Here is a 27220-nt window from a genome sequence, read left to right on the forward strand (position 1 = left end):
TTTAATTTGTGTAATATACATAAAATATTTCTAACAGTACAGTACAGAGTTCTGTAGAAAAATCGGAAGTTACATTCTGTTCGCCAAATAAAGCTATTAGAATAATTGTTTTGTGTGGAAATTGGAATTTAAAGAAGTATTAAATTTGTTTTTTTTTTTAGTTAGCTAACTACGAACACGATTTAATTAAGCTTCAACAGGAGTCGACTAAGGACAAACAAATTTGATCATAAATAATAACTGCAACAAAAGAAAATATATGAGTTCATGTTCGATTTTTTTTTGTGACCCGCTTGAACATAAAATAGTATTATATCATTCAGAGTAGAAGGTCTTTTGGTGCTTCGCCCAGTTTGCGACCTCGACTTCGTCTCGGTCTTCAATCTCTGGGCTCAGCACAAAAAAACTCACTTCTACGATTGATCGTTGTTGTTTTTTATTACACCCCGTTAATAATGACACCGTGTAAATGAAAATGTAATCTGTTGTAACTGAACCGCTTGTGCAAGGATTTAAGGCTTATGTTTGGATTTATAATGCCAAAGTTTTCGATTATATCCTGCACATGTCTGATATGATTTAATGATGGATGGTTAACGTATGAAATTTACGTAATAATGAACTTGCATAAATTAACTGTGCATGTTAATTTCGTCCGGGGCATTTTCGGAATAGATCGAAAATAGCTGTATTCACAGACAATTAAGTTGTTAGCGACACCGACTTCCGGGGAGAAAATATTGTTACACGATACTCTATTTATAAAGTAGAGTAATAAAATTCCTCGATATTGTGCGGGTTCAGTTCTTGTGAATTATGGATGTCCTCATTACATCGGCAATTAGTTAATCGACCAATTCTCCTAGATCCACCCCCGAATTATAAATATTTATTTGCAACTGTGGCCATATTATCGACAATTTGCGGTTGGGGCATAATCGCGTCGGTAGCTTATAATAGCTGCGGCGGCACCTCAGTTTCAATTACTGATTCCGGCGGCGGGAGTCCGGAACTGAAAGGGGGGGCTTCCATTAACTAAGCCTTTCTCCTGAGACCGAGAGTCATCTATCACCCCAGGTCTTGGCTACAAGCATGCAAAGTGCACATTAGCACCGACTAGACGAACATAAGGAGCGATTTGTGACCGAGATATCACTTCTCAAAGAAACACCACTACCAACTTTGCCATTGCTACTCCACGAAGTCACTTTCCGCGAAAATTCCAATTAATCAAGCGAGAGGGAAAGTACTTTTTTTAAGTTGGACACGAACCTCGGCGTTCCTGAAGTTTATGTTGGTTCTGATGGTTCTCTGATGGAGCTGCTGGACCGGACGGGCGTTGTTGCCCAATGGGGCTTTTGGTGCGTCTTTGGAACCCTGCATCAGCTGCCTTAGCATGTGCATCTGCAAAAACACAAAAAGTAGACTAACTGAATAGCTCTGGATTAAAATCCAATCAGGTCAACGAAATGTAACCAAGTAGTGGACAAGCTTCGCAAATCGCCCTCTCAGCGGTTCGATTCCGGGCAACTCCGGATCCGAACGAGTTCAACTTTCTTTCATATAGGTTTTAATGGACACTTTGACATGTGTGTAAAGGTGTTGTCAGCAACATTGTCATCTATAGTAAAAAGGTTTTAAATGTGGATTGTCAACTCAAGGTCAAGAAATCAGTCATAAATTCCAAATAATAACTTATAAGTGCGCCTAGTTACTTTTCCTGGTAGTGCCAACTTAACGACAAGTCCCCAATCCACACCTATAACGTTCCGACCATACACACGTTTGATTTTAAAATGTTCTGACAACACGCATTTATGACAATACAATTGGGATTTGTTAAAAGTTAAAAGCCGAGGGATAGATATGTGACCTCTTTGACAATTAATGTTAAAAATTGAGAGTCGATAGAAAGGTTTAAATTTTTTAAAAGTTATTAATTAAATTATATTTACAACTTATTGAAAATGTTATATATATAATTTAATAAATAGATAATATAAATTCAAGAAGCTTATTTTAACAAGCCCTGACTGTAAATCAGTCGATAATACATCTTTGAAAAAGCTACCAGAACTCAGACGGTCAATTTTTTATTTTTATTGTTCATAAAATACGGCCACTTTTATGGATTGAAAGAAACGTGACTTTAAGTTACGATACATATTTTTCAAATAGAAGGATGACTCCTGTGACACCTCGTTTGAAGTTTTAATACACTAGAAATTGTGAATGTCTGGAAAAAAGTTTAAAATATTTTTGTTGCATGATGGGAAAATCCTGCAATCTGCTTATGTCGCCGAAAGAAACTGGAAAATAGTAGATTATAGCATTAAGAGTAGAAGTGAGTCTTTTTGTGCTAAGCCCAGAGATTGAAGACCGAGACGAAGTCGAGGTCGGCAACTGGGCGAAGCACAAAAAGACCTTCTGCTACTACTACTTTTAATAGTCAGTTGTAAACATTTTCTACTAAAAAGTAAGTGAGATATCGAAAATATTTAAAAATGTTTTTGTTTAATATTGTAATATTCGTGAAGAACTGACGGGGGTTTGATCTATCCTGACCGGTTTTAGTTTGGGAGTGCCTCGGTCGACGCTTAAAAATTAATTTGATATAATTAAACGGTAATGGATTAAATCCGACAAAATTAATAGAGGTAATTTTATCGCCGTAATAAATTACCGCATTCATCAATTCTCGGTGGGCCTGAGTCGCTAAAATGAGTCCCTAGTGTGCTGTCAATGACCACAGAAAGCCTCCATACAGCACTTTCGGATGATGCCGAGAAAAAATGAAAATAATTCGTCTTGATTGTCGACGAGAATTTAATACAATTTATGAGTGAAAAAATCTGACGGCGTGCTAAAGAGGGGCGGCTGTAGCTTGTCCTTCAGACCGTGAGTGCCTGCCAACTCTGTCTTTCAAGCTGCTTTACTCATAACATTTATGTGACGTTTACATCTTGCAGCAATATATAAATGACACTGCGTAAATTTGTAATGCTTTCGAGGGGCTTGATGCGGCCGCCGCACACGTGGCCCCGTTCTGAAAACATTCACAAAATCGCGTAATACAATGCAAATAGAAATCGCCGCCTCCGTGTTTGTATTTAGTTATATCATTTTTGCCGGTGTTTCCCCCGCTTATCGATTCGCTTAAAAGGAATTGAATTAATAGCTTTGTTTGTGTGCACCTCTGGCGTAACAGTTCAGACGTAATAAATCAAAAAACAAGTGGGGTTCCCCGTCTATGCTTTCTACTACCGATTTCTTACCGCTTGATTGGTAATATAAATGGGCTTATTAAAGATGATCCAAATAGTAGTTTCCCAACAGCCCGGATGCGTCGTGGAGCCTTCATATGTCATGAAGTGTTCTGTGTCTGGCAGCATACTTTTGAGAGATAAATGTTTTATCGGTGTGGAAGCTCCTGAAATCGAACATAAAAACAATCAGACAAAATAAGTATCACATTAGGCGATTACGAAGGAACGCGTCCGTTTTCACTGATCCGTAACATACATAATTCACAACAGTGAAAACGAATGGAAAAATTTTACGAAAAAATCCAGAACATGTAAATAAATTTTTCAGGCACGTTCGCAGGATTGTCATGCCGTGCCGTGCGCACATAATAATTCTTAATTCTTCAATTTCTTATGGATAAAATGGGCTCTGATAATTTACATTCTGCATAATAAACTCGGTTCATAAAAAAATGTTGTCTGAGAGGAGTGTGGAAGTTTCGATTTTGGTGACATCCCTAAAAATGGAGAGGAATAATAAATCTATCTAGCTGCGAACATAAGTGGCTTTGCAAATTTATGATTTTATTATACTGCCATATTTCCATAATGCATCAAAGAGCTAGGAAAATATTGAAATAATTGTAATGCAACACACAGAAAGAAAAACGACAGTCAAGGAATAACAAAATTTTATATAATTACATCATTTCGTACGTCTTGTTGTACATAAAAACAGGTGGTCAAAAATGATTTTATTAGAATGATGTACCATCGCATCGTATACGCTAGAGGTTTTCATTTTGGATTTTGGTGTAGTTCTGCAATTATTAACAATATTCTAACTTTTGCATAATATCGTTGATGATGATGAAAATGGTGGATGCGCCGGGAAGGGAATAAAAAAACCTTCACAATCTTGATTATCTGATGAGTAGATACGATGTAAAAACACCGTAATTCAGTATTTCTCTCAAAAAGAGCTATTTATTTAAAATATCAATCGAAATTAGATAAAGTAAATGGATATGAATATACGCAATTTACACAGTGTTGAGTTATACAGGGTATTTCACGAGTGATAATGAGCCCGACGGAATTGAAAATGCAACCCACAATACATTTGCCAAGCAAAGCTGGATACGAACTCGGACAATATCCAGGTGAAATACCCTGTAAGTAAGAACTTTATACTTTTATACTTTAAAGCAAGAAAAGAGAGTATTTAATTTTTTTTAAGTCAAATAAAACAAAATTGGATTAATGATGAAGCTGTTGAATAAGAAGAAGTCCACCAAATAAACAAATATTGGGGACAAAAATTGATGCAAACAAGATAAATTAGTCCAAAATAACGAAAGTGTTAATATATTTGTCAAAAGTTCACAAAATTATTAGCTTTCAGTATATTTGTTCGTAAAAGTGTATGTATTGCTATTAGTCAACAGAATCGTTGGTTCAATATTTCTGTTTGTTACAATTATAAATATTTAATCTATTATTTATAAATGTCCACTCATTCATAACAACTAAATAATAGATCTAAATATGTTCCACTACATCGAACAGACATCTAAAAAAAATTTATGATCATGGACTATGTTATACTACGCAATAAATTATTTTTATAACATTATTTACTGCTTATTTAATCTAGATTTAAAGCAGAAAATTTTCATTTTGCAAATATTACGTTTCACTGAAACCAAATAGTTAATATTTATAAACGGTAATGATCTTATTGAAATATTTAAATCGAATTGTTCTTTCAACATCGATCCGATCCAAAATACAGGGTTATTATAAATGTTTCTAACATCGTAGTTGGCGTAGAAAACCACACAAATTTTGGATGTGCGGATGTGCCGCTAGTGCTTCGTAATAGATAGACTAGTATCGCAGATAGGTGGAGGTTTTTACCGCCAGAAATCTGTGAACTGTCACGTAGGAATGTATGTATATAAAGCGGCACAGCTAAAATTAATCGCTCAGGCAACTATGATGTTAGAAACATTTGTAATAACCCTGTATTTTGTTGCCGTTTTACGCATTATCAAGTCAGTTATTGTCATTTTATCGATTTCTCTATGCAATTTTTTGTCAACGTTTCGTTGACTTAGTCATTTCGTACAAAATGTGGTAGGTATTTTTGTTTTCATAAAGATTTTTTTTCTTCAAATTGACCGAGATGTGTAATGTTTCATCTCCAATTTTGAGCGTTTTTGTTGTGAAAAAAATTCGTCCAAATACCTAAAAGAACAGTCGTACCAATGCAAAAAATAACAATAATTTTTGAAAGGTATTAATTACATTGTTGAATTCTTGAAAAAATTTCGCGTTTTCAGTTTCTTTGTGCACGTTCATACCGGCGGACTGCGTTTTCAGGTTTGTATTGAAGCAAATGAAATTTTTAACTCCTTGCTCGGCTGAAAAAACGTTCCCGAAATATAAAGTAAATAATAATTCGCGTGGCCGCTTCATTTAAAATTCTCAGGGCCAACATAAAATTAGGACATATAACAACAAAGGTAGCTGTTGGTGAAAAAAGTGGAGGCAATTATGTCAGTCAGCTTCAGCTGGGGTCCTGGGTAGTTCATAATTTTAACTAGCGCCACGTCGCCGTTGTCATCCGTTTTATTTCAACAAACACACTTCTAGTTTCAGTTTTTGTTCAGTTTACGGCCTCGTCCCAAATTAAATTCGCCGATTTCAGTTGCATACCAGTTGTGGGAGTTTATAAGAAATCTGTTCGTGTCCCGGCTCACTTATTATTCATTTTCGCCGAGCTGTACTGCGAACAACGATTTGTAAAAGGCGAGTGCATGTGTGTGGGAACATTTTTCATCGGGAGCCATTTGTACCACCGCTCTTGTATCTATTTTTAACTATTCTAGGAGGCTGAGTGGTTGCGTTTTATCCTTGATTTGCTTCGGGAATATTGAATGCGGATGTTCTACCTGAAAGCTAATGAACGCGAACTCTCATAACGTTAATTACGAGGTCTAATCAAATGTTAATATCAATTTATTGTTCGAGAATATTGTGTATTATAACTTTACGCAGCTGTGAATTCACAAGGTTTAATTAGATGTAAATAAACCTAAGCATCGACTATTTGTTTGTCAATTATTTTAAGTAAATCATTTTAGGTAAATTCCTCGACGGGAATTGGATATGACCTCAGCCTATTTATCTGGAAATTGAGTTTTTCGGCTCATCATTATCTGAAAACAAACCAAATTATACGAATGCTTTCACTGAAGAGAATCGGGGAAGTTTATTAAATTATTCGGCGAATCACCAGATTTATCTTCGACTATCGATTTTTCTTCGATTTTCACCAAGCACAACGCTTCACGCTGTTTTACTTCCATGCAGTTAAACGAAACGTTTTTTTGTTGTTTTTTTGTTATCCTTATATGTATCCTGCGGCGTAATATTACATACATATTAATACTACACATTTTAATGGTGCACAGCACGTCATATTATAATATTTATTTAAAATTGCATTAATTATTCATTTTATGGCTGTATCTATTGCGTGGAATGCAATTAAAATTTAACGAGAGCCGAGGAAAAAAGGTACAATTGTTTGTTTGGCTCGCTTATGGAAGATTTAAAATTTTTTTTTCATTAAGTTTTTTCTATGAAACTCCTTTTCATAAAAAATGCAAATTTTAGGTGATGTCTTGAACGAGTGGTGGAGCAAGTGGCCTAAACGGATTGTCCCGAGACCCGCGGATACGCCGAGCGGAAATATTAAAACATAATGTTATTAATAGGTCCTTCTTTTTAAAAGTGACTGCAAAGAAGGGATTTCTTCAATTTCACGCCACGAAATATTCCGTTTCGTTCATTTCATCTCTTTGACGTCAGGATTTAAACCTAACATAAAAAGACAAATTAAAAAGAAAAAGATTCCTATAATATATTTCTATTTAAAAATGTATTTGATTAATTCAATCAAAAATAAAGCTTTTCCAGGTCTTGAATCAAACAAAACGTTGACGTAATAAGTAATAACAAGGCAACAACAGTTTATTTATATGCAGAATCGCTCCACTGCATCTCATTATTTCAGTGCGGTTATGACATATAACAGCACTGATGCTGTTCTGTAAGACAAAATTCAAGCTCGTAATAAGCAATAATAAGACAACAACAGATTATTTATATGATCAATAGCATATACTACGTCTAATTATTTCAAATCTTTCCTCGATTTCGTTATATTGCTCTTACCAACCTTGTAGCGTAATACATTATTAACGTTAGGTTGACCTTGTAACACTAGCTTTAATTTTTCTATTGTAATTGGACGCATTGTACTGTGTTATTACATAATATTTTAATTCTAATTTAAATTGAGGAGATCTAGGAGATGTGAATTTGTTTTTGGTCGGTGGTATCTGCGTCATCATCTTCAGTGTATTAGCGAAACGTCGTGCCAAATACAGTGAATAAGTGAAATAAAACCTAGTGGGTCGTAAGAGCTGAAAATTAGACATTTACATTTCGTTTACCTGCGCGCAGTTTCGTTAACGACGGGTCTTGAGGGAGCATTCCCTCCAAGAAGGAGGCCATAGATGTGCAAACTAGTGCGACAATCAACGCGTGCAATTAACAGAATTATGTTGGTAACGTGCACACGTATTACACCCCTCTCTGTAAAAACTTGTAGTATTTCACAGAAGGGGATGGAATTATCGCACGTAGACACTTTTAACCCCGATACAGGTTTTATACTGCAGCGTCATGGGAATGCAGTCCATTTGAAAATCTATGAAGTGCATCGCGTCGCATCCGCCGCATTGAAATTGTGCTAAATAAATGCTCGTTTAGATTAACGCCAGCACTCGTTTTGTGGTTACACCAATCCTGTTTGGCTAATGAATTAATGGCACCATCCACCCAAGGAACGGCGGACGTGACCAGCACACGACTTTTGATGAAGGTTTCGACGTCGAATTTTCTAATAGCTAATTCCGGTTCCGGTAATGCACACCACTCACACCTTCATTGATTTAATTGACATTTATGACACCTATTTGCTCATTGCGAATTAAAGCTTTCATCGGAGAGAGAATGCAAAATACAAAAGTTACGAGACCTGGTCATTATTATTTTAAAAACGTTCCTGAATGAAACTTCATTAGAAAGATTATTCCATTCCAACTGACTTCAAAACTCGTTCTGTTTTTGCCAGTTTTGGTGATGTTTGGTCAATAATTTTTGGTTTTAGATGCGCAGTTTAACGTTCAGTGGAACTGCAGTTTTTGGTAGGAAATGTGACGTTAGGGAGTTCAGCCAATTGTATGCATTTACTGTTTACGTAGTGCATTTGTTAAATAAAATTTCATTTTTGTAAATATTATCGTGTACAGAATAACTGTGCGAAGAGAAGTGAACAGATTTAGAAGAACGACATAATTCATTCGAAATAAAGAATAATTTTAATATATTAATTTAGTTTGTTTTGTTGTAGAGATAACGTAATTAGTTCATTTGACCATGTTTCGTCAGGAAGGAGCACTTACTCAAAGAGTTTGCCAATACTATGTTAGTGTGTTGTGAAATGTAAATTTCAGGCATTGCTCACATTACGAAATTCTACGATGTTCTCTTCAAGTACGAGAAACGCGAAACTATTACATTTGTAAAATTTCTTGAATGCTTAGTTTTTGAAAAAAGAAGTAATTCAAGATTTATCAAAAAGAAGTAAAAAGAAAAGGATCGAATGTTAGATAGGGAAAGCATCTTCTCAGAGTAAGGACAATAACAGATTCTCTGCTCCAGCTAAACGAAACCTTAAACTTACGAAGAATTAAAAAAATATATGAGACAGGTCATTAAGGAAAAAGGTAATGTCGGAAACCTTTATTTCTGAGGGCACAGTGAACGAGAAGACTACTTTAGAGTACTTGCATTAAAAGGAGATGGATTCCTTTGATCGGTGTATGTGATGTTTTCTTATGGCTTCGTTAGAATATGATCCAGGACAAACCAGTATTAAATAATTCGACGTCCGTTACTACCGGACGTTCATTTAAATCCGGTTAAAGTTATCGTTGAAGAGTCGATTGTGAACGCACCACTCGTGTAAAAACGTAATATTTAAACAGCTGATCCGTGATCCGTAGTGCGTTCACAATCGACTCTTCAATGCCAACTTTGATGATAAATGAACACCCGATACTTTTATTTAGCCATGGACAGTCATTTTATCGGGGCAATGCATTTTTCTAGTAATTGTTGATTTAATTAATTTTTCTAATTATTTGTTTAGTTCCTTTCGAAACTGAAAATCTTGCAAATATTGTTAGCATTTCTTATTCTTAGAACCATATCAATTGTTATTATTATTTAAAGACATATTAAACTTTTTTCATTTCTTTTCTTTATCAGTTTAAAATTATTACAATAAAATAAGTGATGTTTCTTGAAGGACAAAATAAAGAACGTATCGTAGCTTAAGCGCCTTTTAAAAAATTTGAATTATTGAATTATTTCTTTATATGCTCCTGCGTCAGAGGACTGCCAAGTGTTCAATGTTTGTTACATGAAATTTCAGCAGAGCACTTCACAAATGAAATGACCGCAGGCAGGTAGATACTCTCCTATTGGATGATATAATTCGTACTAAATAGACTTGATTTTTTAGATAATTTATTCACACACAATTACATAATAGTAGTTTATTTAACGAGTTCGTGTGTAATTTGGGTGTTTTTTAGCATGAGTGGACCAGTTTAAACCTCGAGTGAAACGAGAGTTTTAAAGGTTCACGAGTGCAAAAAAAAGCCCAAATTACACAAGAACAAGTTGAATACAACGTTTTTTTGTTCGACGAGCCCCCCCAAAGGCTCCAAATCGCTGAAAATCTTTACAATTAGCTTGACGTTTCATTTTGACAAGTTGTCAAATTTATCAAAATCCGTTCACACAGGAGAAAATTCTCAAATTCGGACAGTGTCGAACAAAAAAAAGATTTATTCTCAATGCTTTATAAAAATTATTCCAATAGTGTGACTGGTCAAAGGTGTTTCTTTAGGAACAGTAGACCTCCTGTTAACTCAGTCTAGTGTTCTACTAGTAAATTATCTTGGAAGATTTTTTTTAATTGGAATTTTAACGTAAACTATGTACTTAATGTAATTGTATTTGAGAAAAACTGAAAGTAAACCAGATGTTCATTGACTTGAATACCAAAAAAAAAAGTAAACATTTAAAGCAACGACCTGAAATTTTGCTTACTCTAGTCTAATAATTAATTTCCATGTTACAGTATTCCATATTCCAAAGAACAACGTTCTGTCACCTTAGAACATCTTAACTTTGATTCTTGTGTTTCACACACAACATTTGATGAAACAGTTGCTGCTTAACCACACTGTTGTGATTCCAGGAAAACAAAATCTCTTTGCGGCTTGTTTGAATACCTTGCTCCTTTATGTTAGAAAATACCGAAAATTATTTTTAAAAAAGAAAATTTTCAGCTCAACAGAAACCGAAATAAGAAAACTAAAAGAATTATCCTCAAGGACCATTAAATTGCAAACAATATGCACGTACAAAATATCAGATCAATCAAGTTTTAATTAAGCAGATTAACTTCTTGTTACAAAATTCGGTCATTTGTAACTGTCTTTGAAGCAATACTTACTTTTATATCAATGTTTGCAATGTTTTATGTTTAAATTTTATGGAAGTTGCAAAGAGTGAGTTAACATTATTAGATGTTATTAAGGATTTTTAATTCTTGTCTTTCAAGAAGAGTAAAAACAAGGTTTGAATCTGTCAGATTAATTTCGAGCATTCATCTTAGTCTCTTCGAAAAAACTCGTTGAATATTTAGATATGCGGAGCAAATGTACAAAAAACTCTCTACTCTTTTAATATTTATCTCTTTAGCGATTTACAAAGTCACTGAATTTAATGAACATCTTTTATGTTTACATTTACATAATGTTTGTGCTTTGATACGCAAACAAGTTTTCGTTATGTAGAAATAGAATTTTCCTTTGAAAGATTATTCCACTAAAACTAAATAGAAAATTAGATATTTGCATCGCAAATTAATCTATTCACTTAGTCGACATAATTTCAGGCTTGTAACAAAACACCCTAAATTAAGAAGCAATCACAAAAACATGCACCTGTTCTACAATAATTGCACAAAATCACGGAACGAAAGCATTACCACCTCGATAACCTCTGATAGCCCAACACCATATTTCACCAAAAGGAAACGGCTTTCACCAACTCTTATAGTACACTTTCTAGTGGGGGAATTCTAAGCTACACGATAATTAGCGCTGACCCAGTCTATTTTATGTCGATTTCCATCTAGGACTTTAAACAGTAATGTAACCGAATGAGAAAAAATAAAGTAAATAATAATATCGATTCATTTTTAATTATTGGTAATGGGACGCAGAAAGTAAATGGGTCATCAAAAAATTGCTCGTTATTTGATAATTTGTTTGCGTAACAATTCTAAAATCATTGCAAAGTATAAAAAATTGTAGAGGAAAAACTCGGATTATTTATTTTATTATAATCATTGTGAACGAACAGTGCTATCCCGGCGCCTCCACCAAAACGTCTCACGCTTTATTTGTTTTTTTAAGTTGTTCCCTATTTTACACCATTTTATATGTTTGTAGGCATATTAAGATAAGATAGAGAAATGTCTGGGAAGATTATAGGAGAGCTTATCTCGTTCTGACGGCATCAAGCTTGCGTAAACTCAAACAGTTATATGTATTTTTTTATTATTCGTTTAACGAAGATGGTTGAATTGACAAAACGTTTTATTACCTTTCAGTTTTACTTTATATAATTAACAAAAAAGAATTTACCTAAATAAAAAGTACAATAATTGAAAATTTTATTTTCGTTTATTGAAATGGAAAATAACAATTTTTAATACATACTAACAAAATCGATCTCACAGACTACTTTGTGGTTATTTTTAGATATCAAATGTCACAGAAATTATTTTGCGATATTTGCTGAAAATTCAAAAGGGTACTTTACAGCCAGATTTCTTACAAAATATGATTTTTACACCACCATTAAGAAAGTTGTTTTTAATCAACATTATGCCTCTAACGTGGCATATTTCTCACACATAATAACATACATATATGTGTTTGCTGTTAAGTAGTGCTATTAATTACCCCACGGGTTTAGACCACTCGCAAAATTGCATTTGCAAATCATAGCGTTGCTAAATACAGCATACTATTCATATATAATTATTTTGAATTACGTATCATGCTTCGCGAGTCTGTTTATGTTTTTCATTAAAGATAATAAAAATGAATCTTGATAGTTAAAAGGATTAGATTTGTACGTCGTACAAAAAGAATCATTTCCAATTAGCGCGTAATGACGGTAACCCAAAATACCGCAAAGTTCATTCTCGTCGGTAAAAGCTATCATTACACACTCGTTCAATAATACACCATTAGTTTATAATTTGGGGAATTTTATTTCACATCTGCACTAAAGCAAATTTGCATGATCTGATACAGAAATATAGAAAATATAAAAAAAAATTCTGATGGAATACCGGGCAATGCTACATTATACTGTCTGTATTTTAAATGTTATCTATTAGGAACTTTGTCTTTAAAAATATGTATTTATTAAAGTAGTTTTTCATATGCATATTGTTAATTATGAGACCGATATTCGTCGTTTGCGCAGATATGACTCATAGCCCATGAGAAAATCCAACACTTCTAACCAATTGTGTTGGTGTTTTACAGATTATGCTGCTGTATCAGGGACAGTAACCGTTGAACAGCTCTTGAGTTCGAACTCTAAAAGTTCCACTTCTGTATGAAGTACGTTTTGTCACCTTAATTGTCCGTACTTGCATGTCCGACAGAAAATAAAGAAATTAATGCGCTTTTAATAACTTTTTATAATGATTTGCATGTGTGTAGTTTCCAAGTGCATTTCCGACAATAAAAACGAACTCATAACAGAGATATAGATAAGCTCTACGTTTTCCTGACACATCAAACATTTAATTAAAAGTCAATAACGTACACTTGTCTGAAATAATACGAGTAGAAGCTAAGTTATAAAAATAATTGTGAGTTGATTCATGTTTGGTTTTTAGAAGGAAGTTTACCGTGTCAGCGGTAGTGATTCAGAAGTGTAATGAGATTGTCAAGTAATTAGAGCGGATGTAAATATTCGCACCTTTTTCGAGAATTGTGTAAAGTTCAACACAATAACGATAATGTTTCTGAAGATTGTGTGGTCTTTCTCCCCGTTGGTGCACTTCCCATATGCTTATTTAAAACGGTAGGGCTGACAGTAGAGTTCGGAACCCTTTTCCACGGCTGAAAGGCGAATAAGAGCAAGGAGGCGTTTGAATAATGATGGTCGGCGGTTAAACGTCTGAACCATGGTGTAAAATGGATGCAATGGTAGGCGAGAATCTGAAGGCCCGCGTATTGTTTTACAATGCGCAATCAATCCTCGTTTTGATTAATGTTAGCGAGGCTGTGATATGACAGGCGAGGAAGCGGGGCACTAATGCAAAAATAAATCACTATCTTATAAATATATTCGAGGAATAAATTCACATGGTGGATGTATATGAGGAGGCCAGCGCTTCACATTAGTCAGATTGCTCACGATCTGTCTGCCAGATAATGGCCATCATTTTTAAGAGGGTTGAATCCGAACGCAACAACCATTTGTATAGGCCGACGTGTTGCTATTTATCCAGTTGACAAAGCAGTTGGTACTAGTGTTGCGCCCTCTCCGTCGACATTAGCGCCAACTGTGGGAATTGCAAGATGAACAGGCGTGATGATGTATCCATGCATGTCGACTGACAACGTTGGCTTAATCCATCGGGATTAGCACCTGCTCGCGGTTGGTGTAGACCCAATGATTAAATGTTAACTACACTACGTGCGCCAGGATCATTTCCAGACTTGAGCGAGACCTGCATCCTATAAGGGAGCCCAACAACCGTCACAACAATCACACAGAAAGGGAATCTCATCAGCAATCACATCCTACTAGAAGTTATTTCAAGGCTATTACTGTTAAATTCCGATTGCTTCGGTACCTCGGTAATTTACCCAGTTCAATCCGATGGGAATAGGGTCTTCCCATTATTCCACACCGAAGCAATTATCAACGCACGCACTCTGTTTTTCTTATTATAATTTACCACAATTTATTCCAAATTGAAACAAACACCCCACCCCCAACATCTAATTGTTTCACACGACCCTAAACAAAAACTCATGCACCAAATGCAAGTGCGAACATGTCTCACAACATGTTAGCTACAATTATAACGTGCATTTAAAATACGGAGAACAACGAAGGGTGTGTTGGGGTTGAAAAGGGCTGGCTACAAGAATATTATGTGTGTTAACACTCAACACTGGTTATTTGAACACAAACATTGTGATTTGTGATACCTGCAGTAACACATTATTTGGGGGGATTTTAAAACTACAAATTAGGTGTAAAATATGCAATCGATAATAATTGGTTGTCACTAAAAGTGGTGACAGCTACGCAAAGTGGATACAATTAAAATGTCTAAAAGTTTAAGTGAATGACGACTATAATTTCGTTCTAAAAATATTCAGCAAAAGGGAAATAAATATCAGAGAATGAAATCTAAAAGTATAATTGAATCGATTTTAAATTGGTCTTTACACATTTTTAAAATTTTTATTTTTTCAGGTGGTATTTTTGGTTTTGGTGTATATTGTATTGGAATAGTAAATTGGTTTGATTTCTTGGTAAATAGAGTTGGTCCAGAGTGAGTTTATGTGATGTGTTGTTAATTAAATGATTTATAGGCACAGTTACACGGAAAATAATAATTCCGATGAAATCAGAGATTAATGATGATAATAATGAATCTGCTGTATATCTAATGTATCCTAATATATCACCGGAAGCATACGTTTTCATATTTATATTTGGATATCCATTTATAATTTGATTTTAATTAATGCAATGGAAAAGTTGATTTGATTTGTAAAACGTTCAGAGCAGAAAATAATTACCAACAAAGTGCAATAAACAACTGGGAAGTGTGGAAGTAACTGAAGTAATACTGCGATTTGTTTAATCCAAAATGGAATTGAGTTGAAGTTAATCAGAATGATAATTATGGTTTGACTTCCTTTGGTAAACATAAATTAAAAACTCGATTTGGATTGTTTTGAAACGTGTTATATCCAATAATGAATACAATTTCCTGTAGGGTTATTAATATTTCATTGAGTATATGAAGATAATATGTGATTATAAAACGAGAAATGTTTTGATAAAAACTAAATGCGCGTCTGCTTCTTTAACTAAAACAAGATGCAAAGAATTCATTAGCTTATATCAAGCAGTTAAAACTTCCACTTGGTAAGTATTTCGTGGTGTTTGCAACTTGCTAAATATAATCTTGTCTGCCAGTGTAACCTTTCTCATATTAAATCATGTTTTTTTCCTGTTCTTAATTAATTAATTAATTACATTATTAATAAACTTATAAAAAAATTGTTGAACAAAAACAAGTTATTCTACCTTCAGCCCAAGCTTCTGTTCTAGAAGCTTTTATGTGAAATTTGTTTAGATATACAGGGTGCCCTAAAATTTATGGAACAGCTTAGCAGTACGTTGTTAAGTAATCATTAAAATATCAGATAATTATGTGCGCCCAGTTGCGACCTCGATTTCGTCTCGGTCTGGGCTTAGCACAAAAAGACTCACTTCTACTCTTTTCACAAATAACATGTAAAACTTTTTGATAGAAGAGGTCTCAGTCGTAGAATACTGTTACTTTCTTTAACGAATTGAATATCCTAGTGGCAAGCTAAGTTTTCCAAATGTCTTCATCATTGACGATATTTAAATAGAGAGATCTTGTATGACTTTTGACAGTGATTAAAATGTAGTTGTTGCCAATTTCTTTCGCGAGCTTGTTTCTTCACCTTCTCTCAGAATTTTTAATTTTTTTTTTCGCAAAAACAGATGGAAGAAAGCAGTCCTTCTGATTTCTAGTTCCAGTAGACATCGTCCATCCCAGTCGAAAATCCATACTTATGCATGTCGTGCAAAGTCCAAAAACACACACAGAGAGACGAATGCCTGGTCCTCTTTGATTTGTGTGTGGCAGCGGGGCCAGCTTCCTTTAGTAAACATCCCCGGACTTTTTATGTTCACGTGTCGTTAGAATGCGATGAAAAATGGTGTCGAATTCCGGAGTGAGGTTGTTTATTGGTTGGCTAAGAGCGTCGCTATCTGCACTCAGCAATGGTATGATTTACTACCCGATATAGACGCCACGCTGCGGTGTACCGGATAACAGAGACGATTTATGGATCCGTTGCTAAAATAAACCCGATTTTAATTATCGCGACCATTAAAATTAAATAAAAACACGACGACACCGGATAGTCCTTCATTAACGCCCGGAATTTGTTGCATTCCGGATTGTTCTACTTAAATTAACTGGCCACATGCCGACACGAAAACTTCCGGTACATCGGATTCAATCGATGGGGAGAATTTTTCGCGGTCATCTCGACACTTTTTTCTGTCGATTTAATTAGCAAGGATTTTTTGTCTTGGCTCACGTCTTCTGTAACAACTGCAATTACTCGGCGAAATTCGTAGCACTAGGCGCTTATGTAACTAATTGGGATTTTATGTAAGGAACTGTCGGGTTTGAAGTTACTCGCAATTACAAGCGACGTTTTGAATAATAAGACCTGCTGGTTTCAACAAGATAGGCTTCGTTTGTTACGTTAAGGTTCTAAAAATATTCACTCTATTCTTCCGACACCCTTTAATAGAAGCGACAAACGCCCAAATAATTTCTTGTTCTAAGACAAACTTCGCCCGACTGTTACTGAGTCGAGAAAATGCCCAAAAGTTGGTTAATATACTTATGTTTCCACTGCTGTTGCTGTTTGTATTTTTAGCAATTTTATTCTTAGATCTAAATTGTCGTACATTTATGAAACATAAATCTATTCTAACTGGTCTTTTCTCGGAAATTATAAATTTTAAGAACTTATTGTTGGACAGATGAAACAAGTGACCAGTGATTCCAAATCATTTTTGTTACATTACTCTTTTTCAAGAATAAAATGATGGAGAGAATCTCAACTTTGATTTAACAGGGCATCTCTTGATTAAAATACTACAAATGAAAATTGTAAAAATAGAATTGCATGCATAGAAATGTAATTTTGTCTTATTAGAACTTACTTATTATTACTAAATTAGACCATTGTGAATATACATAGTGTTCCAAAATCATTGTGGTATCGTAGGGTGCTTGGATCGGAAAAAATAGTTTGCCACCTTTCGACGATAAGGTCCCGCGCTATACTACATCAAACATGATCTCCAACCAAGGTGCTGGCAAGTGTCAAATATTATTTCTGTCATTAATCACCTGTTGTCAAAAATGATAGCTCGGGTTTACCCAACGAAAACTAGTCAAAACATTTTATTATTCTAAGAAGTTCTATTTGGTTTAAAACCATTCCAAACTGATTTAGTTAATATTTTTTGATTGATAAACCTAACTTCGCCTATACCGTTTAGTTTGACGGTTATTGATTGTCAAAACCTCCTCCAATTTGGAACACTTTGAATATCATAGAAATATTAATTTAATATTAGAGAATGGTTCCAAAATGCTTTATATGAAGAATATATATGCTGAGATGAAATCAGAGGATGGATTAATGTCATTGAAACTAATAAAAGTTATATTAGGATCGTTTAAAACATGAAATTATAAAATGCATTTATCTAATTGCACTCAGAATCAATGCGTTGCGACGTTATTGAGGTGGTTGAAGAGTGATATTGATTGCAGTTTCGTTCACGAGGGGTGACATGTTATATCTGTAATAAAAGACATTTTTATACCAATTACTTTGACCTATATGGATGTATTAATTAGTTTAGTTTAATCAAAATGGTGATTATATTCCGCATCGACCTGTTTAACATCTAATAAGCAATAAATAAATCCACATATTTTAAAATAATTCTCCAGACGTTTCGCCTACTAATTTGACATTATCGGTGCCGTCTGCGAAAGAATGATACTTTAAGTTTTCTTTTTTTTTCCACTTATTTTCACAATTCTTATACTTTTCATAGAATAGTGTAGATTTATAACATTATTTTGTGCGTTCAGTCAAAAATTAATGTTTGAACATTTTTCAGCAAACGAAAAAAATTATAAAGAAATAATTATAATGTAAAATAAATCTCCGGAATATACAGAAAACAGGCATGTGCCGACAGGGAAGAGACTCCAAGATGACTAAAATAAATTTTTCTATCCCTCACATAACCGAGTTACTATAAAGTTTTCAATTTCACCAATCCCAGAAGCTCGCCACGTTGCTATACTCCGTTTCTGAGTTCGTTGCCGGTAAGTCGTAAAACCGGGTTGTCTAAATCAAAATAATCACCGTTTAACACACGCACAAGCAAATTTCTTTTGTCGGGGAGATAATTACGATCGGCTCACGTTAACAAATTGGCCACCCTCGTTCTGAAAGCTGTTGAAAAGTTGAACTGTAACATTTTAATACCAATAGAATGGCCTAGGCTGCTTATAATTAATTATTCATGAAATGTTTTGGGACGCACTGAAATCTGTCAGCGCTTCGGTTGTTTTATGACTTAGCGGCATCGAGTTCAGGAACAGGGTATAGACGTTGTTGAAATGGTAATATTGGTCATTTCCGATCAATTAGAACTCTTTGAGAGTTCCAGTTGGTCAAGTGTTTTACCAAAAAACTAAATAAATTTTGAAAAAAGTTTTACCAAAATTTGAATTTCATGAGCAATCTGCTATTGTAGAAGTAATAAATTAATGCTTTCAATGCGTGAAGAAATGTAGCTAGACTCAAAATTGAAAATTGTTGAATGGAAACTTATCACCTATATCTACTGCTATGTTTACCACCTGTTGAACAGGACATTTGCACGTTTTTTGTTTTGTAATGAAATGTCTTTAACCGAGTTTGACATTTATAAACTTTAGTTTAGTGAACAGCGACAAGACTTTTTCGCGTATTTTTACTAGAATATTTGAACTATTTTCAAAATTTTTCCTGCTGTCGCTTGTCGGTTACTCATTCCCATATAAACAATTTTTGAAAAGGCAAAAAATTAAATCTGGTGTACTTGTTTCGAGCACCTCTAAACCACCGTTGTTAATTTGGCGCTAGTCGCGTGCGTGGTACCGCAACCCTCGTTGCGGTGATGGTTCGGAAAGTAGTCGTTTCGGGTCGGGTGTTGAACCGTACGCGTTGGCGCGTTTAACGCTTATGTTGTTTATGCATTAGTCGAATGTGACAGGGTGAAACGGTTTTCATAGTGAAAAGTGGGGGTGTGTATGGCGTGTCCTGGTCCAACGTGACAATGACAAGTTGGCCGTATATCCCTTCGGACCACTTGAACAAATACGCTTAAACTGACGCAACCGCCACCAATTGTTATTTATACTTATTTACGTTGCCTGCACACTTGGGACTGATTGATTATTGTTCAAACACGGTGCGATCGTTATGAAATTATTCGACTGTAATTTCAGTTGAGAGGCCTCATAAAACGGACGTTATTTCAGGTGCAATTAAACCGGTTCCATTTTATATGTATTTGACGTTAAGCACGCGTTAAATAACTTATATACATATTTGACATTAAACGAACGCCGTTCTGTTGTTTCTTTTGTTAATTTACAGAATTTTGGGTCACCCCAGTTATACAAAAACTAAAAAATTATTTCGACTTTTGTAACTTACACTACCGACACTTTTTACAGAAAAAATAATAAATAGAACTAACACAAAATGGATAATGGTTTCTTTTGCACTCGTTCAGGCCTGCTTTCAGTTAGATGATCAGCGCCGCTTTGTACGATCTCATCCTAAGCTTTCTGAATCCCCTGTCGGAGGTCATTTATGTCCGGAGAGTTGAGTAAATTACTCAATCGTGTTCTATTCATGTTCCAAATATGTTTAACTGAAGACAAGTCCGGTGACTAGGTACACCATTTAAACATCATGTTCGTTTCTTTCTGTGTGCTTTAACTCTTGTCTTGAGAGGGTTGTCGTCCATTGATGATCTTTAAAGGTTTTAAGTACATATAGGAAAAAAGCTTCTGAATTTATTGGTATATTGGAATAAGATTCCTTTTACGTAATATGTATGTGGTCTTTGTAAACTGTCACATTCATTATCATGTTGTTAGTAAGAAAGATTGATTTTTTTCAAATTTCTAGACTAGAATACCCTTTAAATTATAATAATAAGATTATTTAACACTTTGCACGATATTTTAGCTCTACAACGTATCTCACAAATATATCGGGTGTTCATTGGCAGAGTAAAAACACAAACAAAGTGAGGTTAGATTTAAACAGCTGATCCGTGATCTGTAATCCGTGGTGCATTCACAATCGACTCTTCAACGACAACTTCGAGGATAAATTTAAATGGACACCCGATATTTATTTTAGCATACGCTCCCTCCCCCTCCCCATAAGTTATCGAGCCATCCCACTATTTGTCTCGTAATTTGACCCAGTAACAATGACCGAGAATAATTGTTTTCATCAAGTGCATATTTATGCAACTATCGCTTTTTAGAAATATTTCTATTGTTTACGTTTGGTTATTGGGTGATTTAAAAGTGATTTTTTTTTGACAACGACGTTTTCAAATAGTGAATAAATGGACACAGTCGTAGCTTATGGTGAAGCTCCCGGCAACGCTGTTCGGGCCTAGAAAATTTACATGCAACGTTTTCCAAATCGTTCCATCCCTAACGTATATATTCGTACATTTGTGCATGTTGTGCAGCATCTCCGAGATCACAAATCCTTTAACGTGGTCTGGTCCTGAGCGAATTGAAAACGTTGAAGAGGCTATTTTGGAGTGTCGGGGCTCGACCAGGGACCAGCACCCGAAGACTGCCATTGGAACATAAGAGTACCGGGAAATACGATTTGGAGAATACTAAAAGCACAAAAATTGTATCCGTATCGTGTCCGAAAAATTTACCTCGCAGACGTCGATTTTGTGAATGGGTCCTTGCAAAAATAAACGTGCAGTGTCATTTTTTATCAATTGTGTTGACAATTGATGAGGATGGATTTAGCAGAGAAGGGATTTTCTATATGCATAACACACATATCTGCACGGAAATCCTCACGCTGTTAGGGAACGCAATTTTCACCACCAATTTTCGTTTAATGTTTAATTAAACTGGATCTCATATTAGGCCATCACGGCTAAATTGGGAATCATATTTAAATGTTTCAGTTATTAATAGATTTGTCACTAGAAATTCGTTCAAACATGTGGTACCCGCATGATGGTGCACCGTCTCACAGTGCACGTATTGTACGAAATTCTTTTGGTGGGGGTACATGTATGTGTCTCTTCAAATTAAATATCAAATCCACAAATAATCTTTAACATTAGTGTACGGCCATAAAATAGTAAAACAATTTCCACACCAATTAAATTTTAAAACACATTTCTTGGCGATTCTGTAAACTGAAAAACAAAAGATTTATCAGTTAATAGATCTGTAATGGTTAATTGAAATTTAGTTCCACATAACACTAGTTACTACCACAATATCGTGAGGCGAACTGCAAAATTTGCAATTTTCCTAATGCATATACATATGTCTATTGTGTTTATCAAAATACGAATAACATAAAACGAATAATGGGTAATAAAATCTTTTTGCCTATTTTAGGGCATAATATGATTTAAGCTTAGAGACAATAATATATGATAGGTATATGAATGTACAATGTGATCAAAAAGAAAACAAACCAGAGCAGGCGTTGCAAATTATGTCGTAGAGGAATCCTATGCAAACAAGCGTTCAATGCTTGGGCGTAGACAATTTGTGGTTTCAAATGCTACTTTAATAAATCATACCTAATGAATTTTAGACGTTGGAAGTATAATTGTGGATTTTATTATAATTATGTGATAATGGAGAACTATAAAATAATTAAGAGCAATATTATACATTCCTAAGAATGGGTAATTTACCAGATATTTTCGGTGAAATGTCAAATAAACGTCAACGAATTGCTGTTGTTAATCTAGAAAACATTATTATTAATTAATGAATAGTAGATTTTTCGGGAGCTAGGCAACCAATAAAACGGCTGTGCACAGTAAGTATAAGATGAAGTAGCACTCTTGATTTGTTTTCTTTTTGTCGCTCGGTATTTACTTACGTAGTTTCTTGAATTAGTCACAATCTGGGTATATGTATTATCATAATAAATAGTAAGAGAGAGAGAGAGAGAGAGAGAGTATAGTTAGCTTCAATTCTGCAATAATATAATTATCTCGAATCCCAATTAATCTTGTATCAATTTAGAGTTCAGAACCGATATTAACCACAGTAGGTTTAATTGGGGTAAATTCCTTATTCCGAAATCTAAAACACCAACCACTGTTGTACTTCCTGATATCATTTTATCACTTAAGCACCCAGCCTATTAAAAATGAATCTTGAAATTTCTTCTTTTTATTCGAATAGGAACAGAGACCATGAGGATGACCTATTTTATTTTATTGTCAATTTGTGCCACCTTTGAAATGAAAAATGTGAAGTGATTTTCAGAGATATCGGATCAGACGAAGCCAACACAATTAAGTAATGTCCAACGGGTGTAGTCAGTGACCGAAATAATGTCCGTCGATTGTGTTATTACGTTGTGAACAAAGTGCATAAAATGAAGCTCGTGATATTTCTTCCAGTTGCTGATAAGATTGCATTAAAGCTCCATAAATTATGTGTCTGGTCTGCGAGACGCAATGTCGCTAAAATTTTAATATCTGCTGTGTAACATAAAAGGGGGAAAAATGTAAAAACGCGACGACTTGATGAGAAATATTTACAAAAGACGCTTTTAGTATAGCCTCGCTAACATATACATAATGTAAGTCATTATTATGTAAATAAATGCACAATCTTAATGTCAATAATAGAATTCATTCAATTTGCATTTGAATGAGAATCATAAGTTACTTCTGAGACATTCTGAAATGGGCTGCAGCTTGTGATATGTGAACTGTAACGAGCATATGATTTATGCATTTTATTTCATGCGTTCCATATAAAGGCGAACGATGCGAACTTGTCAAACATTCCTATACGAAACACTTATTAGAATTTTCCTGAATTGGAACCCTCTGTAATATCATTACGGCCCGGAGGTCACATTTTATCGTCAATGTTTCGGGTTAGCGTGTCCCAAATTATGGCACACTCCCACAACTCATTATTTCAATATTAATACTCAAAATTTAAATTTCTCCTCTTATCAAATATAAACGTCGATTTGTTCGTGTGTGTGAGGCTTTCTTAATTGGGAACTGACGCCATATATTTTTCCCTAAGTTGTTTGGTTATCAGACATTTGATATTGATCGGCTGTATCATTAGATATTTTTATTTCCAGGCGACGTAAAATTGCCTTAAATTTATTGATGCATAAATATTTATGATGGCACTCAACATGCTCCCTCGTCACATGAATATTTTGACACTAATAATTTCGACATATTTTTGAGCACTGCAGATTACATGATTAGTTATTGATAAGCTCCATGTTCAATCACAAATGAATGATTCGCATGAGTGTTACTGATATCATCAGTTCAACAATACCCGATGCAGTTCTGATGTAACACTGAGATAAGCACAGTGGAGTTTTTAAGTTATATACGTAAGCTCGACAGAACTATTTACCATTGCCGTAGCACTATCTTTCTTAAGAAGGTACCATTTATACATTAAAAATCACGGAGAGTGCTTTTCAGAATATTTTTCCTTGTAACAATCAGGAGTATAAAATTTAAAGATGTTTCACTTTGAAATGCAAAACTATTTCTATTTCAATTTTTAATGACTTGACGTACAGCTTCTAAATTGAAACGAGTGTCGAATAAATAGCTGGAAGATTTTTTTGAGGAAATAAAGGAATAATTAAGTATCTATGAGGGTATCTATGACAAGGACCTACAAATATAGGAATTTGGTTTGAAAATTATGCTAACTTAACAAATTCCTGGTGCCCAAGTTACTCAGAAATTTTTCAAAAAATTATTTGAGTTATTCATTTAGTTTCTGAGAAATTTTTATTTCTCAAGGAAAGAATTATTTGGAGCGATCTAACCAACTGCCAGACACAATGTGTAGTTACTGAAAAAAAAAAAAAAGAATCTTCACTTCTTTCAGAAGAGAAAGAAACTTCAAAACAGATCAATTCTCTTCTTTCAAGGAATACAAACACCACCATCTGCCGGTAAAATAATGGCGTGTGTATTCTGGAGCGTCAAGAAATATGTAATTTTTACTGGTACAGTTGGAGAAGCAAAATTACAAAAGACAAAATATCGATACAGAGAATCGTACATACATGATTCTATAATTTTATCTTAAAGCGGTCGAAAATCGCACCTTTGTGTATCTCTGCAGAAACGGTTGAAGTGGCTTTTTTTTTGTAACCAGACTTGAAACACTTCAAATCCTAGGAGTTGAAATATCCACAAGCAGCATTTGAAGCATTTCTCACGATTTATTTGTCAATAATTATACGAAATATTTGATAATTAAATTAGGGTGGTATTTAACTGTTTACCAAATTTACCAAATTTATTCATACAAAAAAATACTTTTGTTTCCCAAAAATACTAAATGCTCACCAAAATTAAGACCATACATAATCCTAGAGCGATAACCAGATATTGACATCCTGCTAGTTTCTTATATTATTTGCTACTCAAAATAACTTTTGTTGCCTAAAAATGCTATATGTTCACCAAATTGTATTCCATATTTAATTCTGAAATGATAACCAGATAATTTTAATTTTTGTTAGTGTCTTATATTTATGCAGTAAAAAAAAAACTCTTTGTCTCACAAAAATACTAAATGTTTACTATATTTTATACTATATTCAATTTCAAATGGATACCCAGATTTAGACTTCTTATTAGCCTCTCATACAGAGTGTCTCATAATTAAAGCATTCCGACTCCAAAGCGTTGAAGCAAGTAAGAACTTGTTGAAAAAAGTTTTGAAAATTTCTTAAGATGATTATAACCCTTCTAACTTTGTTCAATACAGCAGCCGCATTCCTTACCTTATAATTTTCAAATCAAAGCGTTGCTAAGATATGTACAAAAATATGCCTAGGTTGATACCAGTTCGAATTATCCGTATCCAAGATTACAAAACAATAATCCAGCCCAATTGCCGTCTCTTTTTGAACAAAAATTGCAAAAATTAAATATTTTTTTATTCCGCGATAACGTTACTTTTCTAAGACAATTTTTTGCATCATAATTTTCTCAAGATAAATAAAAATAAACGGCAAACATTCCTAATTTCTATTTGAAGAAAATTTGATGCAAACTCTATACCTTCAATATCTTTGTAAGGAGGGGTCGCCCGAATTTTATATAGTACATATATCAATTGTAAGAAAAATCTATGTTTTATTAGCTCTTTTCTCAATAAAGACATAGAATGCAAAATAATTTTGCAATCGAGTATCAGCCAACATTTTTTCGAAAACTGCACAGCTCCACATTAGCGGAAAGTCAAAAAATTTTTTGTCTACAATTATCTTGATGTTTTAAATTTGGAATGCTTTGACCAACTAATAATGATAGCAACCGTCAAACAAACGATGTATCTTCTAATTTTGTAAGGTTTGGTTGCGATTTTGGAAGAATTACTGGTGTTTAATAAAAGAAAGAAAAAAAAAAACAAAAACGAGTTGCGAAATTGATGAAGATGATCTGCCTTTAGATGTTTTAGAAACGGCACGAAGTGCAGTTTCTAGTCTTATCCCGGAAAAGCCTTCTAGACAATATGACTCTGCTTAGAAGGATTTCATGAATTGGTGTGGTTCTAAGAAATTAAAGAACGTGTCTGAAAGTGTGATATTGGCCTATTTGGAATATAAAGCTAAGAAATTGTGAAATTGTGACCTCTTCTTTAATCAAAAATTGCTGAACGTAATAGTTATTTAATAAACTAGTTTGTTAATGAAGGTGATTAATAATCGAAACTGTTTAAAGCACGAACGAGTGTAGCGAGTGAGTGCCTTTAATAGTTGAGATTATTAATCGCCCATTAACAAACGAGTTGATTACAACATTTTTTCGTTGACCGCAAACTTTTTTTTTGTGACAAAATTTCAAATTAAAGCCAAATCAAAACCAATTTCATCTTTTTCGATAAAGATGAGACCTTATAAAATACCTTCGTCCTTTTTTTGTCCTCAGGGTAGGCCATTTTTAAATTTTTCAACACTTTCTATTCACTTTTCCACAAAGAGTGTCAGAAGACGTCAACTCCATTCTCATTCAATTTTACGTAAAAATCACGGTTGCTAAGAAAACCTAGTTACCTTTGAAAAATATGACATGCGAATTATAACCAAAAAGGTCGGCTTTTGAAAAAGTGAATTCGTAACTGTGCAGTTATGGAGCTATAAAATATAGAAAACCCTGCTGCACTACCTGCTGCAGGGTTGGTAAGTCCAAACAATGCATGTTCGAGGTTGTTTATACATCAAAATATCATCAAAACGTCAAAATCGTAAAAATCGTTGATTAATGAAAAATAGTGTATTAATGAGGTCCATTAATACACTATATTTTAGACAAAATAATTCATTAATATTGAAATTAACAAGCGGTCAACGGAAAAAGTCTTTTTTGTTCTAGATTGTATAGTCCGGACAAAATAAATGTGAATCCTGACTTTATTAAGTCAAATTATTTAACAACATGTTCAAATCAAAATGTAAAGAAAACAATAACAAAGATTTATGATGGGAAACAGATGGTTATCCACCACCAAATTTGCAGGTAGAATTTCGAAAACTCGC

General features: G+C 34.2%; 1 protein-coding gene across 1 annotated transcript in view; it reads right to left on the reverse strand.

The window, feature by feature from the left end:
- The window catches only part of CARPA (Carbonic anhydrase-related protein A), a 149879-nt gene that overhangs the window by 9007 nt on the left and 113652 nt on the right, over positions 1–27220 (reverse strand). The window contains exons 7-8 of the mRNA XM_069051210.1: positions 3276–3430; positions 1273–1404 (exon numbers count right to left, since the gene is read on the reverse strand). Of these exons, the coding sequence (XP_068907311.1) occupies positions 1273–1404; positions 3276–3430 (287 nt within the window). The remainder of the gene's footprint in view (positions 1–1272; positions 1405–3275; positions 3431–27220) is intronic.

Source organism: Tenebrio molitor, chromosome 6 (assembly GCF_963966145.1).
Source record: "Tenebrio molitor chromosome 6, icTenMoli1.1, whole genome shotgun sequence".
Classification (NCBI taxonomy): Eukaryota; Metazoa; Arthropoda; class Insecta; order Coleoptera; family Tenebrionidae; genus Tenebrio; species Tenebrio molitor.